General features: G+C 48.4%; 1 protein-coding gene across 13 annotated transcripts in view; it reads left to right on the plus strand.

The window, feature by feature from the left end:
- Positions 1–16,894, plus strand: part of Rtel1 (regulator of telomere elongation helicase 1) — a 36,906-nt gene extending 20,012 nt beyond the window's left edge. For 2 of the 13 annotated variants that reach the window (XR_375396.3, NR_030710.1), the window contains 22 exons: positions 774–871; positions 1,803–1,858; positions 7,110–7,184; positions 7,291–7,372; positions 9,453–9,585; positions 9,741–9,854; positions 9,947–9,987; positions 10,173–10,258; positions 10,404–10,481; positions 10,913–10,990; positions 11,305–11,451; positions 11,530–11,645; positions 11,854–11,977; positions 12,081–12,231; positions 12,319–12,458; positions 13,031–13,126; positions 14,255–14,453; positions 14,631–14,720; positions 15,606–15,830; positions 15,929–16,090; positions 16,202–16,536; positions 16,636–16,894. Coding sequence is in view for 11 of the 13 variants with exons in the window: in XM_006500633.3 (XP_006500696.1) it covers positions 774–871; positions 1,803–1,858; positions 7,110–7,184; positions 7,291–7,372; positions 9,453–9,585; positions 9,741–9,854; positions 9,947–9,987; positions 10,173–10,258; positions 10,404–10,481; positions 10,913–10,990; positions 11,305–11,451; positions 11,530–11,645; positions 11,854–11,977; positions 12,081–12,231; positions 12,319–12,458; positions 13,031–13,126; positions 14,255–14,453; positions 14,631–14,720; positions 15,287–15,403; positions 15,588–15,830; positions 15,929–16,090; positions 16,202–16,357; positions 16,436–16,536; positions 16,636–16,716 (2,764 nt within the window). In the remaining 2 variants the exon portion in view is untranslated. Of the gene's footprint in view, positions 1–773; positions 872–1,802; positions 1,859–7,109; positions 7,185–7,290; positions 7,373–9,452; positions 9,586–9,740; positions 9,855–9,946; positions 9,988–10,172; positions 10,259–10,403; positions 10,482–10,912; positions 10,991–11,304; positions 11,452–11,529; positions 11,646–11,853; positions 11,978–12,080; positions 12,232–12,318; positions 12,459–13,030; positions 13,127–14,254; positions 14,454–14,630; positions 14,721–15,286; positions 15,404–15,587; positions 15,831–15,928; positions 16,091–16,175 lie in introns of all 13 variants that reach the window. The other 11 variants (NM_001363071.1, NM_001166667.1, XM_006500633.3 and 8 more) reach the window with 10 other exon arrangements.
- Positions 16,895–17,309: the final 415 nt, after the last annotated feature.

Raw genomic sequence — 17,309 nt, forward strand, 5'->3', positions numbered from 1 at the left:
ATCACTGAGGCCGTTTTAGAGCTCATAGAGGCCCAGAAGGTTCTGATTGTCCCATAATCTGTTGTTGTTTGCTTTGCTTTTTTTTTCCCCCCTGAAAAGCACTGTGGGTAGCCTGGTTTGAAGGCTGATAAGGGACTGACTGTAGCTGGGGTTGAGGGGTAGCTCTTATAGGTTTATAGCCAGTAGCTGTGTTAGGACCTAGTCTGTGCTTGTGGAAGATAAAGCAGTGTGTGTGGGGGGCGCGGGGGGGTGTCTTGGGCTACTTGCCTTCTCTCTGAACTGTTTTGTTCCCCTGAGTTCTAACCTTTACAGGTATTCCAGGTTACTACCAAATAATCCAGATCTACCAGTCTGACCTGGGCTCTGGTGTGCTTGTTTGGCCTTCTTTACTTATACCTGAAGGCCCTGCCAAAGCCTCCCCTCTTCCTGCGGCTTCTGTTGCCCCCTCCCCATTTCTTTCCAAGGCTTTTAGAGTTGCTACCCAGAGTTATTGCCTTCAAACACACAGGACCTGCATTCAGGTCACCCCTAATTGTGGTCCCTTGCCTACACACCTGTCTTTTCCTTGTTAGTGATTCTTATGACAGTAATCCACTGTCCTCTGCCTGCTAGGAAACCACTACAGGGAGAAGCCTCTCACTTCCAGTTTTAACCTCCTTGAAGTACTCAGCAATTATTTCTGCATGCAGGAAATTCAAAGGTTACTCCTTGTAGGTTCCCAGAAACTACAGTCTTGTATCCTCTCAGTCTCAAGTTTCTGTTCTGTTTGGCAGCTATATCTTCGAGCTGTTTGCTGAAGCTCAAATAACATTTCAAACCAAAGGCTGCATTTTGGAATCACTGGACCAGATAATCCAGCACCTGGCAGGCCGTGAGTCTCGGGTTGCCCATATGGAGCATGAGGGGCTAATGGCTTTGATATAGACGAACATCACAGCAGGACTTACTGTTCCATGTCCAGCAGTCAGCACTTGGCCATCAGTGTCAGCAGGTTGCTATCATGCCTTCCTTATGAACAGGAATCTAGTCTACAAAGCTCCCCCACCAGCCTACCCTTCATGTTTGTTTCATGCTCACCCTAACCCTGAGGGGTACTGAAGAGTGAACCAAGGCTCTCACTCATGGTTGCTCTGTCGTTTGATTCACATCCCCAGCCCTTGGTTTTCTGGGACAGGTTTTTGCTGGCTTTGATCTTGATCCTCTTGACTTTGTCTCTAGAGCGCTAAAATTTCAGGGGTGGCCACTGGGCCCAGCTGGCTTTCTCTTTCTGATTGAGACACAGGGTCAGTAGTGACACTTGGCCAACCATTATGTTCTTTTCATCTTTGCTGCATGTGGTTTCTTACTATAGTATTTTCTAGTTAGTTCCCTTTTAGGGAGAAATGTCAGCGACTTTGGACTTAGTGAGATGTGGGCCTCACTGGCTTCTCCCTCTTGCTACTTACTATACCTGAGTTCTGCTGAGTTTAGGAGATCAAGTTTCCAAAGGGCAGTGTCCTTATGGGCTGTTACTCTGTTGATGGCAGTGAGATGTGCACTGTCCCATGCAATGCTATATGCTGTGCATTGAGGATAGCAGCCACCTTCCCCCATATCATTTCACTAAATGACCAAATCATTGTTTTGGAAGTCTATAGTCCTTAGGGGAGATTTCCCTAGCTGCGCTTCCTTAGCACATCCTGTCCCTGATATTGGTTATGGGTAGGCTGGTTGCTTCAGCAGACGTGAGACAGAGCTAAGTGAGGCAGTGATGGCTCCTGGCGATGTGGGATTCAGCGTCTCTTCTGCTGTGTGCTCCACAGGTACTGGTGTGTTCACCAACACGGCTGGGTTGCAGAAGCTTATGGACATTATCCAGGTAGGAGACTGCTTTTAACTGTTGGGGGTCTCTGTTTCTGGAAGTGACAACAGAGGCTTCAGGGAATGGACAAAGGTCCTCATATCACATGTCTAAAACCCTAAGCATCTTACTTTGACCTGAATGTAGTGTTGGCCTCAGTGGGCGTTGTTAACAGAGGGCAGATCTGGCCTTTTTTTTTTTTTTTGGCTATTTGGTGGCCAGATAAATCCAGAGTGGTATTTTAAGACCAAGATCCTGTGAAGAGTGAAGTCAGGAGCTATTTGGAATTCATTTTTCCCCTTTGGGGCTGGGCAGGGCTTCCTTGTTGATAGGAGCTCCAGCTAGATTTAGATTGGGAGAAATCTAGAGACAAATGGCTTGAGTATCTTCTCAAAGGAAAGGCAAATGGGTCCTAAAAATGCCATGGTCTGTGTATCCGAAATAGAAGGAGGTATAGGAGGGATGGCTGTGGTGCCACTGTCAGAGACAAAGTTGGACTCCTTTCACCTCATCAGGTCTCTTCCTGCTTCTCACTGTGTTGTTTTGGGGTCATCTCTCTCTTGTCTGTGTGACATGCAGTTGTCCTCGGGTATAGAACACATATGTCTTAGTGCAGCTATGTTCTCTGCTCTAGTGCGCCAGCCGTCCTGACCAGGTAGTTGAGGGTGATCCTGGTGGTGAGGCCTCTGGGCAGCTTCGACTTTGCTTAGCCTTTCTAAGGTTTGTTGTTTTGTTGGTATTTTTGGTTTTGCCTTTTTTTTTTTTTAATCATTTTTTATATTACTGGGTATTTTTGCTTGAATGCATGTATGTTTAGCACATGTGTACCTGGTACCTGTGGGGCCCAGAAGACAGGGTCAGATCCACCATATGAGTGATAAGAATCAAATTTGAAAGAACAGTCAGTGCTCTTAACTGGTGGGCCATCCTTCAAGTACACCCCCACCTTGCTTAAGTTTTAATAGTGCGTCTTAAGATTCCTGGCTGGGGGTCAGGTATAGTAATGCTTGCCTCTAAGACCAAGCACTTGGGAGGCAGAGGTGGACAGATCTCTGAATTCAAGCCCAGCCTGGTCTGCATAGTAAGATCTGTGCTACATAGTGAGATCCTCTTTATTTTTTTTAATGTTCCTGGATGACAACTGTTGATCCTTAGAAAAACTGAGGCACAGCCAGTCCCTTCATCTATGGTGCTGTGTGAAGCCACCAGTTTGCTTCTACCCACGCTATAACTCCGGACCACGTGGGGTTATGACTAGTGAGCAGAAAGTGCCTTGGTTTTGTAATCACGAAGCAAATCCTCTTACTGGAGAGGCAGACTGTGAATGCTTGAGACCTCCGTGGGTCTGATTATGATGTAGCTGGGCCACAATGAGGGCATGGGGCCAAGTGTACATGTGATAGGAAAGGTATGAGCTCAGGCCTGCTCCCTCTCAGCCAGCTTTGTGATAAGGAACATAGTAGTCTCAGCCTTCCACTCCATGAGTGGAGAGTTGACTGAAAGACTGCAGATGTTTGGTAGGATGAGGAAGGTTTTGGCACCCGATTGTCCTGGCAGACTTGGCTCCCTCCTACATGAACTTCTCCAGAGGCATATTAGGTAGGCATCTTGCTTCCTAGGATGGTGGTCTATCCATGACTATTGAGTCTATGACTTCTTGTTGTCTGGGGCCCCTGTACCACCCACAGCTGGGCCATTTAGCCATTATGGAGTATGCTTTGTCCCCAGTGCAAGAAGCCTTGGTCCTACTAAGCAAATTGGTTTCTGCTGACCAGCAGGGCCTTTCATCAGAAACACCTTCCAAGAATCTACTCTACTCTTCCCATGTGGGCTCATCCTCAACTACAGGGACAGAGGAGGCACTGTTATTCCCAGACCTAGAGGGCTCCAGTGAGCAGGACAACCTCTCTCCTCCTCAGAACACTATTCTCTACTCTGTTTATAAAGGAGATACTTTCCTTATCCATGCTTTTGGAACCCAGACTTTGTTGCCCAGTGGTTTGCAATTTCTTTGGCAAGTGCTCCAAAGGCTCCTAGTACCTTCCCTACCCCACTCTGGTATTGTGCGAGCTAGATCCTTGCTAGCAAGCTGCTCAGCAGCAGAACAAATGACTGGTGAGTTGCTTATCTCACAGCTGCTTCTTGCATAACCAAAGGTGCCAAGAGTTTTTGTCAGGATGTGGGAATGTGCACAGAAAAACAACTAGCCAGTCAGATTTTGTCAGGCCAGAGAAGGGTCAGCCAGAAGTAGAGTTTGTGGCTCCTAGATTGGAATCCCCCCCCCCCCCCCAGCCCCCTTTGCTCATCTCAGTCACACATGTAGTGAGCATTCATCTTACACACATTCACATATACCTGCATATGTAAATGTACTCACACTCTAGAGTCAGGTTTTCCTCTTATCACATACCATTTTGCTAAGTTGGGGGAACTAGTCTCTTAGTCAGCTGGAATTCTTTTTTTTTCCCCCCAAAGATTTATTTATTACTATAAATGAGTACACTGTTGCTGTCTTTACACATACCAGAAGAGGGTGTCAGATCTCATTAGATCTCATTACGGGTGGTTGTGAGCCACCATGTGGTTGTTGGGATTTGAACTCAGGACCTCTGGAAGAGCAGTCAGTACTCTTACCTGCTGAGCCATCTTGTCAGCCCCCAGCTGGAATTCTTTTGTTTTTGTTTTTGTTTTTGTTTTTTTCGAGACAGGGTTTCTCTGTGTAGCCTTGGCTGTCCTGGAACTCACTTTGTAGACCAGGCTGGCCTCGAACTCAGAGATCCGCCTGCCTCTGCCTCCCAAGTGCTGGGATTAAAGGTGTGCGCCACCACGCCCGGCTCGAATTTTTATATTTTCTTTTGAAACATTTAAACATTACCTCAATTCTTTTTTTGTTTTTGTTTTTGATTTTTTTTTCAAGACAGGGTTTCTCTGTGTATCCCTGGCTGTCCTGGAACTCACTTTGTAGACCAGGCTGGCCTCGAAGTCAGAAATCCACCTGCAGGCCGGGCGTCGTGGTGCACGCCTTTAATCCCAGCACTTGGGAGCCAGAGGCAGGTGGATCTCTGAGTTCGAGGCCAGCCTGGTCTACAAAGTGAGTTCCAGGACAGCCAGGGATACACAGAGAAACCCTGTCTCAAAAAAAAAAAAAAAAACCCAAAAACCAAACAAACAAAAAAGAAATCCACCTGCCTCTGCCTCCCAAGTGCTGGGATTAAAGGCGTGCACCACCACCGCCGGGCTGGAATTCTTATTGATTCATTTTCCTTCTGTCTCCCACAGACCTGTCTGATGTTTAAGACCAGGTGATGAGTCACCCACCCTGAGTTTTTTTTGTTTTGTTTGAGACAGGGTTTCTCTGTGTAGCCCTGGCTGTCTTGGAACTCCCTTGGTAGGCCAGACTGTCCTCGAACTCAGAAATTTGCCTGCCTCTGCCTCCCAAGTGCTGGGATTAAAGGTGTGCGCCACCACTTCCCGGCCCTGAGATTTCTTTTATTCTTTAAGTGTAAGGTTTTTTTTTTTTTTAAGATTTATTTATTTTATATATGTGAGCATGCTGTCACTCTCTTCAGACACACCAGGAGAGGCCATTGGATCCTATTACAGATGTATATGAGCCACCATGTGGTTGCTGGAGATGAACTCAGTACCCCTGGAAGAGCATCAGTGCTCTTAATCACTGAGCCATCGCTCCGGGCAAATTAAAAAAAATTTTTTTTGTGTGTATTCTTGGAGAAATACATGACTCTCATGAAATCAGGGAGCCCTGCTCATCCCTCACATGGCCAGTTTAGGTCGTGGTATGTGAGGGTGTTTCTAAACACTCATGCAAGGCCAAGGCCCAGGGAAGAGTGGTTCAGACAACTTCTCTTTCCTCTCCCAGGTTGTGTCAGGTGGGGATGAGAACAATGAAGGCAGCTCAGGAGGTTCAGGGCAGCAGCAGATGATGATGTCCTAAAAGACCAGAAGTCTAGGCAGACACAGAAAAGTCCTGCGAGAACACAGTGCCATGCTCACACAACCCAGCTGGAACACAGTGCCTGGAGGCTTTCACACACGCTGTGAGGGACTTCTATCACAGCAGAACCCTGGAATGAGAGTTTGGGGTTATCAGTTTAGTTGGAGATGAGCAGGGAAGCACAGTTAAAGAGGATCTGCCTGGTAAGAAAGACCAAAAGCGGTGACAAGCTACCTTTGCGAGGCAGGAGATGTATGCAAAGAGAAACTCTTGAGGGAAGTCAGAATCACCTGTTTCCAACCTGTCTTTCTGTTATCTCATTTAACTCTTTACCCTGTGGTTATGGTGGTGTTTCCTTGTGTTTCTTGTTGGTTTGGAGGCTTTGTGAGTCCTGTGTGTTTACCCTGTATGATGGACATATCTTCCGCCTACCTTTTCTGCCTGTTGGTAGCTCAGGTAAAAGGTTTTCTTGCTTCTGGAGGCTTGGTTGCGTTGGCTCATGCTGCCTAACGCACACCTGGTTTCCTTTGGTTCTTGAAGTCTTCTGTAGAGTTTTGTGGGTTTGTGTAGGGGCTGAGCATCTACCCACCACCCCTTCCTAGGAGGGGCTAAGGTGTCTGCTTTTACCTGGCTTTTCATTCTCTAGTCTCTTGCTGCTGCTGCTGTTGTATTGCTTTACTACTTACCTGTCAAGGTTTCGGTAAGCTCTGATTCAGTTAGAATAAACTCCTTTTTGTTTTCATAGACTGTCTTGGTATTTCCTCTGTCAGGTGGAATTTTGGGATTAGCCTTTTCCTAGACTTTAAGAACCTTGCCAGCTGGGCGTGGTGGCTCACGCCTTTAATCCCAGCACTCAGGAGGCAGAGACAGGCGGATTTCTGAGTTCAAAGCCAGCCTGGTCTACAAAGTGAGTTCCAGAACAGCCAGAGCTACACAGAGAAACCCTGTCTCGAAAAACCATTAAAAAAAAAAAAAAGAACCTTGCCACAATCTTAAATATTGAATTACTAGAGTAGCACTAATAGGCACTGAAGGAAGAGTAAACTGAGTTAGTCGGTAAGGCTGCATCCTGGCTGCACCGGTGGCTCTGAGAGGGAGGCCCAAGAGAGAGGAACATGAGGGGTAAGCTACTGCCCCTCGGCCAAGTGAGACAAGTGGAGAGCATCTGTCTCAGTAGAGGGCTGACTTAGAGAAGGATGAAGTAGCCTCGGGCTCTTGGATGCTGGGCTAAGAGGCTTTAGTTGTCATCTCATTATGAAGATGTGTTCTCAACCCAGGCTCCCTTTCCTTTTGCTCTGCTGCTGTGCCTTTCAGATTGTGTTCAGCGTGGACCCTCCGGAAGGCAGCCCTGGTTCTCTGGTGGGGCTGGGTATCTCACATTCCTATAAGGTGAGAGCAGCTTTCAGGATGTGGGCAAGTCTAAAGGTTTCACAGACCAGTGGGGCAGGGTTGCTGTAGGACCTGGGCAGGCACATGTGTATGTTTGTCCTTCCAGGTACACATACACCCTGAAACCAGCCACCGGAGAGCAGCTAAGCGGTCAGATGCCTGGAGTACCACTGCATCCAGGAAACAAGGTACAAATCTTCACTGCAGGAAACTCTACCCTGCTCAACCTTTGCACAATAATAACATCACATCTGGAGTCATGCCCACTGAAAGCCAGAGACAGGAAGCACTTTTATCCACCCAGAGACACCTACTAGGGCAGTGGCAGAACCCAGGCTCTGCAAGGCCTCCCCTCCCTGACTTAGGGTATATTATTATTAATCATTATCGTCATTATTATTATTATTTTGTTTTTTCAAGATAGGGTTTCTCTGTTTAGCCCTGACTGTCCTAGAACTCCCTCTGTAGGCTAACTGGCCTTGAACTCAGAGATCTACCTGTCTCTGCCTCCTAGGTTCTGACACACCTGGTTCAATACACTTCTTTTTAAATATAAATTTTTAATTTTGTGTGTTTGTTTTTGTTTTTGTGTTTTGACAAGATCTTACTACGTAACCCTTATTGGCCTGGAATTAGATCTGTAGGCCAGGCTGGCCTCAGACTCACAGAGATCTTGCTAGGCTTGAAGGTGTGCACTGTCACACTCGGCTCAGGATGTGCTTCTTTAGGTTAAGTCACCTTAGCTTTGACCTGTATGGCTTTCATCCTCTTAGCCAGTGCCATAGCACTAGAGTCATGTCTGAAGAGCAGGTAGCTGACGCTATTGCTTACAGTGAGCTTGGTGTGAATTTCTACCTCTCATAAACTCTCTAGGGTTCAGCTGTTTCTTATACCTTAAGAGTGGTACCAATGCTACTGGGGATGCTGTGCAGATGGTAAGGGGCCTTTGAGCACTCTCTACATTGGTATTATAGTATTGAGATCTTGACTGCAGTCTCCCCCACCTACCCTATGTAGAATTTAGCCTCAGCAGCTGGCTTCACAGATTTGCCTTGTGTCAACTGCTAACTCAGACGGTATTCAGGCTACATGTCAAATGCACCCCTCAGCAAGTCTATAGCCCTGCCCAGCTCCCACATCTCTCACAGTCTCCAGCAATGCTTTGTCTGTGAGTTTCTCTTCTCATCTTTCCGTCTTTATGGACTACTCTTTTCGTTGGCTGCCTAGTTTTGTTTTTTTCCAAGACAGGGTCTCATTATGTAACACTGGCTGCCCTGGAACTCACTATATAGACCAGGCTGGCCTTGAAATTACAGAGATCTGCCTGCTTCTACCTCTCAAATGTGTGCAACTATGCTCTTAGACTGCTTTGTGACTTACAGGTTGCAGCCTTCCTTAGCAGAAGCAGTCCTATGGAGCTTATGTGAATACTGTGGTTTAATTCATTTGAGCCTACCAGGAAGAGCGGGTTAGAGGTGGAGTGAGTTCAGCAGGACCTATGGTGTGGTTCTGTCCCCAGGAGCCTCCCTACTGTATAAAATATCTTCTTCCCAGCAAGAAGCGTCCTTTGTGATAGTGGTGCCTTTGAAGGTTGGTGGGTGCTCAGGTAGTGATTTCTCGGTAGTTTTCCCTAGAGGGTGTTCATAGGAAATGAGTTTATTGAGGTCATTGGCCACTTTTGAGACAGCCTCAGGCAGGGCAGGTTCCGACCAGGAATGGAAATCATCTCTGATGGCACCTGGCATTGCCTTCAGTGACTTTTAAGTTGTTCTGGTGTTTTAATTTCTGGAGCTTCCAAAGATTTCTATGAATGAGCAGAGTGGGGTTCTAGTCAGTCAGGCATTGTTTGGAACTGTGCTTCCTTCTGAATCTGACCTTGCCTACTACTGATGTCACCAGAATCTATGAATTTGATTCCCTTAGCAGTTATGCCTGACACGTCACAAGTTTGGATGCTGCTTCCTCCCTGTGTGCTTTTGGTAGAATAATTCTAGGTCTAGTGCCACATGTCATGGTTTCTACAGAACTTTGTTGGGGCCAGATTATCTTCTCTGTATTTGCCAGTTTCCTTCTAGGTCACTCTTTCTTGTTCTCTGGATCCCTGAGAGGGGCCAGATTATAGGCTGGCCTCAGGCCTCAGCTCAGACCTGGCCTTTTGTCCTGTTGTGTGCACCTGGACCAATGTAGATGCAGGTGGCTTGCTCTTTCAACACAGTAGATGAGGATGGCAGACCCCAGTCCTGTCCTCATACCCAGTTCCCCTTACAGGGAAGGTGCTGAGCTATTGGTGCTTCAGTCCCAGCCAGAGTATGCGGGAACTGGTCTGCCAAGGAGTTCGTACCCTTATCCTCACCAGCGGTACCCTGGCTCCACTGTCTTCCTTTGCTCTGGAGATGCAGATGTATGTATGAGTCACCTGGAGGTCACAACACTAGGAACATGGTGGGTGGGGTTGGGAATGCTTGTCTGGACTTGAGGGCTTTCTATGGGCCAGTATCCTGAAGGTTCTCAGCACTTGGGTCTATCCCATTATCTGTTTCCTCTGGCCATTCCCAGTCCATTCCCAGTCTGTCTGGAGAATCCACACATCATTGACAAGAACCAGCTCTGGGTGGGGATTGTCCCCAGAGGCCCTGATGGTGTTCAGCTAAGCTCTGCCTATGACAAAAGGTAAAGGGTCCTGCTTTCTGTGCCTGTCTGTATAGTGTTGAGGGTTGTTGGGGTCTAGGCCTCTCATAACAGCAGCTTGTCTGACTGTACAGGTTTTCTGAAGAGTGTTTATCTTCCCTGGGGAAGGCTCTGAGTAAGTACTATTCCATACATAATTCTTTCTTCCTTCCTTAGGAAACCCTTGTTTCATAACTGGTCTGGTCCTAGACCCTCTACCCTAGTCCATGGGGGTTAGGGGTCTGGAACTCCTCAGTTTGTACTCTTAAGAACCAACAGGGCCCTCAGTAGTCTTCTAAGCCTTGCCTGGACCACTTCCAGGCAACATTGCTCGCGTGGTGCCCCATGGGCTTCTGGTCTTCTTCCCTTCCTACCCTGTCATGGAGAAAAGCCTGGAGTTCTGGCAGGTGCGTTCCCCTACATATATTCCTGAAAGAGAGCATCATCCCATATGACTGAAAGTCTGGGCAAGGAAGTTGGACAGAGCATGTAAACGGGGCTGTGGCCACAGCCCTTACCTGTCCATTTACATCCTAGCTTTTTTTCCCACAGGTACAAGGATTGGCCAGGAAGGTAGAGGCACTAAAGCCTCTGTTCGTGGAACCCAGGAACAAAGGCAGCTTCTCAGAGGTTTGTGAGACAAATTAGGAGTCAGGTGGGGCTGACTATATATATATCTAGCACCCCTCAAAATCTTCAGCTCACCACTATCTCTGTTCAGGGACTCTGGGTGACTCCAGGCTACCTGTTCTGGACTTTATGCTTACTTCCAAGTTCTTGAGTGTTTCACCAGAATGCCCTTAACATGGTTTGGCATGTAGATAATAGCAGTACATCTTTCTGTCCAAGTCTTTGGAACCCAGCAGCTACCCTGTCTATGGGGATATCTATGTATTCTGGAAATACTAGACAGGCTCTGGGTATTGGATGTGCATCTGCTGGTATAATGTCATGGAAATGCTCTCATAACCCTGGTGTCCCCTTTGTCTCAAAAAGTAAGATTTAGTTCTCATTTAATAAGATCAGGGAACAAAGCCTGACTGACCATCCTTTCCATATAGGTCATTGATGCCTACTACCAACAAGTTGCCTCCCCTGCGTCTAATGGGGCCACCTTCTTAGCAGTGTGTCGGGGAAAGGTGAGGTCTCTGCAGGTTATCTTGCCCCTTCCTACCTGTTTCTTTTCATAGTATGAAACAAAGCTCCTGCCTTGGGTCCCACATCCAGCAAACAAATTAGTAGGGAGCTATACTAGGGGCTGTGCTGGGTGCTAATAGCCAAGGAGGTTCTGAGTATGGCAGAATTGACATGAGCACAGCTGTGGACCTCAGGATGGAGCTTTCTCTTTTCCTGCAATACCTGAGATAGGTGGCTGAAAGAGTTAGGGCATGGGTAGACCACAAGCCTGGGTAGAAGACAAGAGGGGAGAGGAGAATCTGTTTCTTCGTTCTAGGCCAGCGAAGGGCTGGACTTCTCAGACATGAATGGTCGTGGTGTGATTGTCACGGGCCTCCCATATCCTCCACGCATGGATCCCCGTGTTGTCCTCAAGATGCAGTTCTTGGATGAGATGAGAGGCCGGAGTGGGGTTGGAGGCCAGGTGAGATACCACAGAGCTGGGTAAGCAGGGAACTTTGGGGAACAAGGACCCTAATGGCCAAAATTCTTTACTTTCCAGTGCCTCTCTGGGCAGGAATGGTACCAGCAGCAAGCATCCAGGGCTGTGAACCAGGCTATTGGGAGGGTTATTCGACACCGCCATGACTATGGGGCCATCTTCCTGTGTGACCACAGGTACAGGAAGACACTGTGGCTATGCCCATTTCTTCTCCCTTTCTAGATACAATCCTCCCCTGTAGGAAGCCTATAGCTACCTTTCTGGCCTTACCAACAGATACTACTCCTTCATTTTGAAGCTTGAATGTAGTGGCTGCAGGGCAGGGATGGCCCTTAGTTTCTGTAGTAGAGGACTTGAACTGACAGCCACTCATTCACCCTCCAGGTTCGCCTATGCTGATGCCAGGGCCCAGCTGCCCTCCTGGGTGCGCCCCTACCTTAAGGTGTATGACAACTTTGGCCATGTCATCCGAGATGTGGCCCAGTTCTTCCGTGTTGCTCAGAAAACTGTGAGCTCCAAATGCCCGGTTGACTTGCCTGTGTCCCCATAGAAGGGCTGGAATCCCTTTCTCTGGGGAGCAGTGCAAGCCTCCTTACCCTATGATTCTACAGATGCCTTTGCCAGTTCCTCAGGCTGTGACCTCAAGTGTGAGTGAGGGAGAAATTGCTCTCAAGGATGCTACATTGTCCAGCTACTCCCTCTCTACCAGGAAAGCCATGAGTTTGGATGTGCATGTGCCCAGCCTGAGGCAGAAGCCCATAGGTGTGTGGGGTTGGGTAAAAACCACATATTACAGAAGCAGTATCCTTGCTTACTGATAAGCTTTCCTGCCAACACATATTTCTTTAGGATTACCAGCTGCTGGAGACTCTGAGAGCAGCCTGTGTGGGGAGTATGAGCAGCAGACATTTTCTGCCCAGCAGAGACCTATGGGACTGCTAGCTGCCTTAGAATACAACGAGCAGAAGGCTGGGGCATCTGAGGAGCAGGTGTGAAGCGGGGTGAGGGTATCTGGCATGGACATGGACCCTTCCCAGTACATAGGTGGGCAAGTGAGACTCAGCATCACTGTACCATGCCTTATCCCCAGACCCTGGCTCCCATAGTGCCACCACCATGTCTCTTTGGTGGGTCAGTCTGGCAGTCTACTCAAAATTTAGCATTTCTACCCCTGGTATGCCCAAAGCTGGCCTTTCTCCCAGCCTGTGTTGTATGAGTGGTGTCTTGAGTTCCTTTTCCTCAGATGCCCTTTGCCCAAAAGCCTTTAAGTTCCTAGATCTGTCTTGGAGCTCCTTCCCTCCATCCCTGCTCTGACAACCAGTTACCATAAATGTGTCCTTCGTGTGGCTTTCTCACTGCTACTTGTAAACAAGGCCAAGGGGTATGACATACAAAGTCCAGAACATCAGTGTTGCCATCAGAGTCAGAGCCTGACCCTTCCCTGCATCCATTTCAAGTCTCTATTCAGGATACAGGCAAGGATCCTGGGAACCCAAAAGTATATCATAGGCGCTTTGGAAATTCTGGGTTTGGGTTGAGACCACAGCTGTGTTTCCCTCAGGCACTGGGCTCCTCCACCCCATCTCTCCGGTGCGAGAAGAGGCTGTCTACTGAGCAAAAAGGAGGAAGGAAGAAAGTCAGGCTGGTCAACCATCCGGTAAGTTAGTGTCCCTTGCAGCTAAGATAGCTGCTTGTGGGCATATGTGGGAATCTTACCTCTGGTGCCCATTGCCCCTAACCAAACAAGGGTGTGGCTAGAGTTGAGCAGCTCTGATGTTGATAACCTGGGGCCTCCAGTTCACCATTCTTCTCTAAGAAGACAATCCCACCTCCCCTTTTTTTAGTTTTGAGACAGGATCATAAAAAGGCCGGCATTGAACTTAGTATGTAATCAAGAATGACTTTGAACTCTTGATCCCCTGCCTTTACTTCCCAACTGCTGGGATTACAGGCATGTGCCGCCATACTCACTCTGCTCAGAAAACCTTTTCTTTTCTGCTAGAATCTGTCTTGACACTTAGGATTGTTTGGTTTGGGATTGATAACTGGTTGTGGTTCCCTCTACCATGATTAGCAGAGTGGCCTGGTGCTGGCTCTTTCCGAGTGTGGGCACTGATTTATCCATATAAGGAGGAACAGTGTGTTCTCAGTCTCAGATGAAACGTTTAGTTACATCCTAAGCCATTAACCCCTATGTGCTGGAAAGCCCCAAGTGTGGTGGCTTTTGTCCTTGTCCTGCTTGTAAGAAGATTCAGACAGTGTTCAGGAGGGCTGTTGCATCTGGAAGTACACTAGATGTGGAGGCCTGAGCCTGCTGATGGCTAGAAATGGTACGGATAGGAGCTGCCTAAGTCAAGCTGCCTTGGGCCCAGGGATTCCCAGAGAAAAGGCCTAGTAGGTAGGCCATGGTCCACAGAGTCTGGCCCATTAGTCACAGTATATGGCTCAGACAAATACTTCCCACAGGTTTCTATAATTCTTTATAGATCTGAGATGCACAGAAACGGGTGCAGCCTGTTGAGAAGTGTCCTCTGCTGTGGGGCCATATAGGTTCCCTATAGGTTTCTGACTGCTTTTGGTATGATCTCAGACAGGCCTGAGCGTCACCATATTACCAGACCTTGACCTTGTTTCTCTAGCAGCCCTCTACTTTTTGTCCTGGTAGATGGTTCACAGGCAGCCTGAATGGCAAGTCATTGTGCCCTGGAACCCAAAACCCTGTACTGCCTCCAAGGAAGGAGGAAAGGGCTGGCTCTGATAGGGCTCTTGATCATATTTCTTCCAGGAGGAACCAATGGCTGGCACACAGGCAGGCAGAGCCAAGATGTTCATGGTGGCTGTGAAGCAAGCACTGAGCCAAGCTAACTTTGACACCTTTACCCAGGCCCTGCAGCACTATAAGAGTTCTGATGACTTTGAAGCCCTAGTGGCCTCTCTCACCTGTCTCTTTGCTGAAGACCCCAAGAAACACACCCTGCTTAAAGGTGCCCTGGTTTTCAAAATTCTGCTATCAGGTTAACACTACAGCAGTGGAGGTGGGGCTTCTTATAGGGCCCAGGGTTGACTCTGATTCTCAGAGAAAAGGCCTAGTAGGTAGGCCATGGTCCACAGAGTCTGGTCCATCAGTCACAGTATATGGCTCAGACAACTACTTCCCACAGGTTTCTACCAGTTTGTTCGACCCCACCACAAGCAGCAGTTTGAGGACATCTGCTTCCAGCTAACAGGCCAACGATGTGGCTACCAGCCAGGTAACAACTTTCCTTTTGGAGAGCAAGCACAGTCAACTGTGGACTTTACCAGTGAGCAAGGTCCCAGGCTAGACGCTTAACCTCAGACTTGAAGGGCAGTTTACACTGGAAATGGGCTTAGTAGGCATCCCTGGGCTCTTGCTTAGCTACTTTAACCAATATTCTCCCAGATTCTGTCTGCAAAGGGTAGCACTTTTTGTTGAACTTTTAGGCATCCAAGAGACCTCCCCTAGGGAATTCATGCTAGAGGCTTGGCACCTGTCCTACTTCTCTCCTGCCTGAGCAGCTGAGCTGGCCCCTCTACTGCTGCAGTGCTTTATGGAGGGCAGGTGTGGGAGAGGGGATTTATTTATCCACAGAGCAGTACTTGTTCCAGTGCTTGATGCACGCAGGCATGGCAGAGGGAAAACTTACCCTTTGGGCTCAGTACTCATTGAGGTGTAGGTACGTATGCCCCTGAGCAGGACTCATTGGGCCCTCTTAAGACAGTCAGGTGGGTCTGATGTCAGGGTCCCCTTTCCTGTGTGAGGATTATAAGGCCTAATCTTAGGAGCATGTCTCTTCAGGAAAGAGAGAGCTGGAGTCTAAACTGACCTTGTCTGAAGGTGTAGACAGGCAGCTGGATCCTGGACAGCACCTGAACCAGGGGCAGCCTCACCTGTCTGCCCATCCAACCTCCAAAGGTACCTGGCTCCTAATAACCCCCAGTGGACTTAAAAATCCTTGAAGAGGCAGGCTGGACTGCTTGGTTCTTAAATCTATTTGTCCTGAGCAGCTAGCAGACTCTACAGAGATTCCTGGAAAGAAGTGGTGGTGGGGAACGTCCCAAGCCATTTGACACCCACTACACACCTCTCACCCTTCCAGCTCATTTTTCCAAACCAGGACACACCAGCCATTGTACAAAAGTGGGATGTGCAGTAGAAAAACCTGGCCAGCCTGCTGTGAGTGACTACCTATCTGATGTCCACAAGGCTCTGGGATCTGCAAGCTGCAACCAGCTTACGGCAGCTCTGAGGGCATACAAACAGGATGATGACCTGGACAAGGTGGTGGCTGTGGTGGCAGCACTGACCACTGCAAAACCTGAACACTTACCCTTGCTACAGAGTATGTAATCCTTGGGTGTAGGGCATAGGTTCTGGGAAGGGTGGTGAAGGCTGTCTGTGAGAAGTATGTGCAGAGCTTGAGCAGAAGTTTCCCCACAGGATTTGGCATGTTTGTGCGTCGGCATCATAAGCCTCAGTTCCTACAGACCTGTGCAGACCTAATGGGCCTGCCTACCACAGGCAAGGACTTGGAGCTCGAAGGTCCCAGAGATGAGAGCCCAACTGTGCCTCCTGAGCTTACCCATGAGGACCTGAAACCAGGTGAGGGCCCACTGGAAGACTCCTACCCTTGCCCTGTTTGTTACCCTGAGTCCACTGCACCGGGGGCTAACAGGAAGCCCATAAGTTTCTCGCACTCGTTGCTATCTTTAGGGCCCTCGATGTCCAAGAAACCTGAGAAGACCCAGAGTAAGATCTCATCCTTCTTTAGACAGAGGCCAGATGAGAGTGTGAGGTCTGATGATACCACCCCAAAGCCCATGCAACTTCCTCCTAGACTACCCCATGAGCTTATGAAGCCTCATCGGAGTAAGCAATAGGGGCTACAGTGAATGTTGGTTATGGTAGGGCACTGAACAGTGTGCTCACTTAGACCTCCTGCAACAGAATTTGTATGCCCGGCCTGTGCAACTGAGGATACAGTGCTTTTCCAGTGCCCCTCCTGTGACTTCTACCGCTGTTGGGCCTGTTGGAAACTTCAACTCCAGGTTGGGGTCTAACCCTCTCCAGCCCATCAGGCATCTCTCCAGGTGGTGGGGGCTAAGGGAGCAATGCCAAGCTTCAGTGCCTAGCAGGTATCTCCACAGGCCTCTAGACTGTGTCCGGCTTGTGGTGCTGTTAACAGGAAGCAGAGCATTACACAGGTCATCTGGCCGAAGCCCCAGTGAAGACAGATGGAGCCCTTTGCTTGCCCTGATGTGGTTAAACCCACTGCAGGTCTCATGCTTGGCTGTCCAATGAGATCTGAATCTACTTGTGAAGTTCTGAAACCTCAAATAGCCTATATTGGCATTGCACATGTACCACTGAAGGTGTAGGCTGTCCAATAAAACTAAGTTATCAGGATGGTGTCTGTATTGTGGTCTTAAACTGTGTGTCATGGCAGTGCCAAGTGTGGCACACTATCAATCCCTGCAAAAACAGGATCTCCTGTAGTTCCAGGGCAGCCAAAGCTACAGAAAGACACCTTTTTTAAAAAATATGTGGGAGGATAAAGGTCTGTTAAGATCTTTTCCAGACTTGCAGCATTCTCCATACCAGTTAGCTTTAAGCCAATAAGGAGCTTCCCTCCATCCATCCCCTGTATTGCCCCTTTCATCAGCTAGACACCATTGTGTCCCCACACCAACTATGCACAATTCTGTAGCTTAACCCTCTAGAACACAGCTCCTACTGCAGTGTCAGCTCATCCACAGGGAGCATGAGCATACCACACCACCCACAATCGCTTGTTGCTGCTGCCTAGGCTACTTAACACACG

This window comes from Mus musculus, chromosome 2 (genome assembly GCF_000001635.26).
Source record: "Mus musculus strain C57BL/6J chromosome 2, GRCm38.p6 C57BL/6J".
Lineage (NCBI taxonomy): Eukaryota > Metazoa > Chordata > Mammalia > Rodentia > Muridae > Mus > Mus musculus.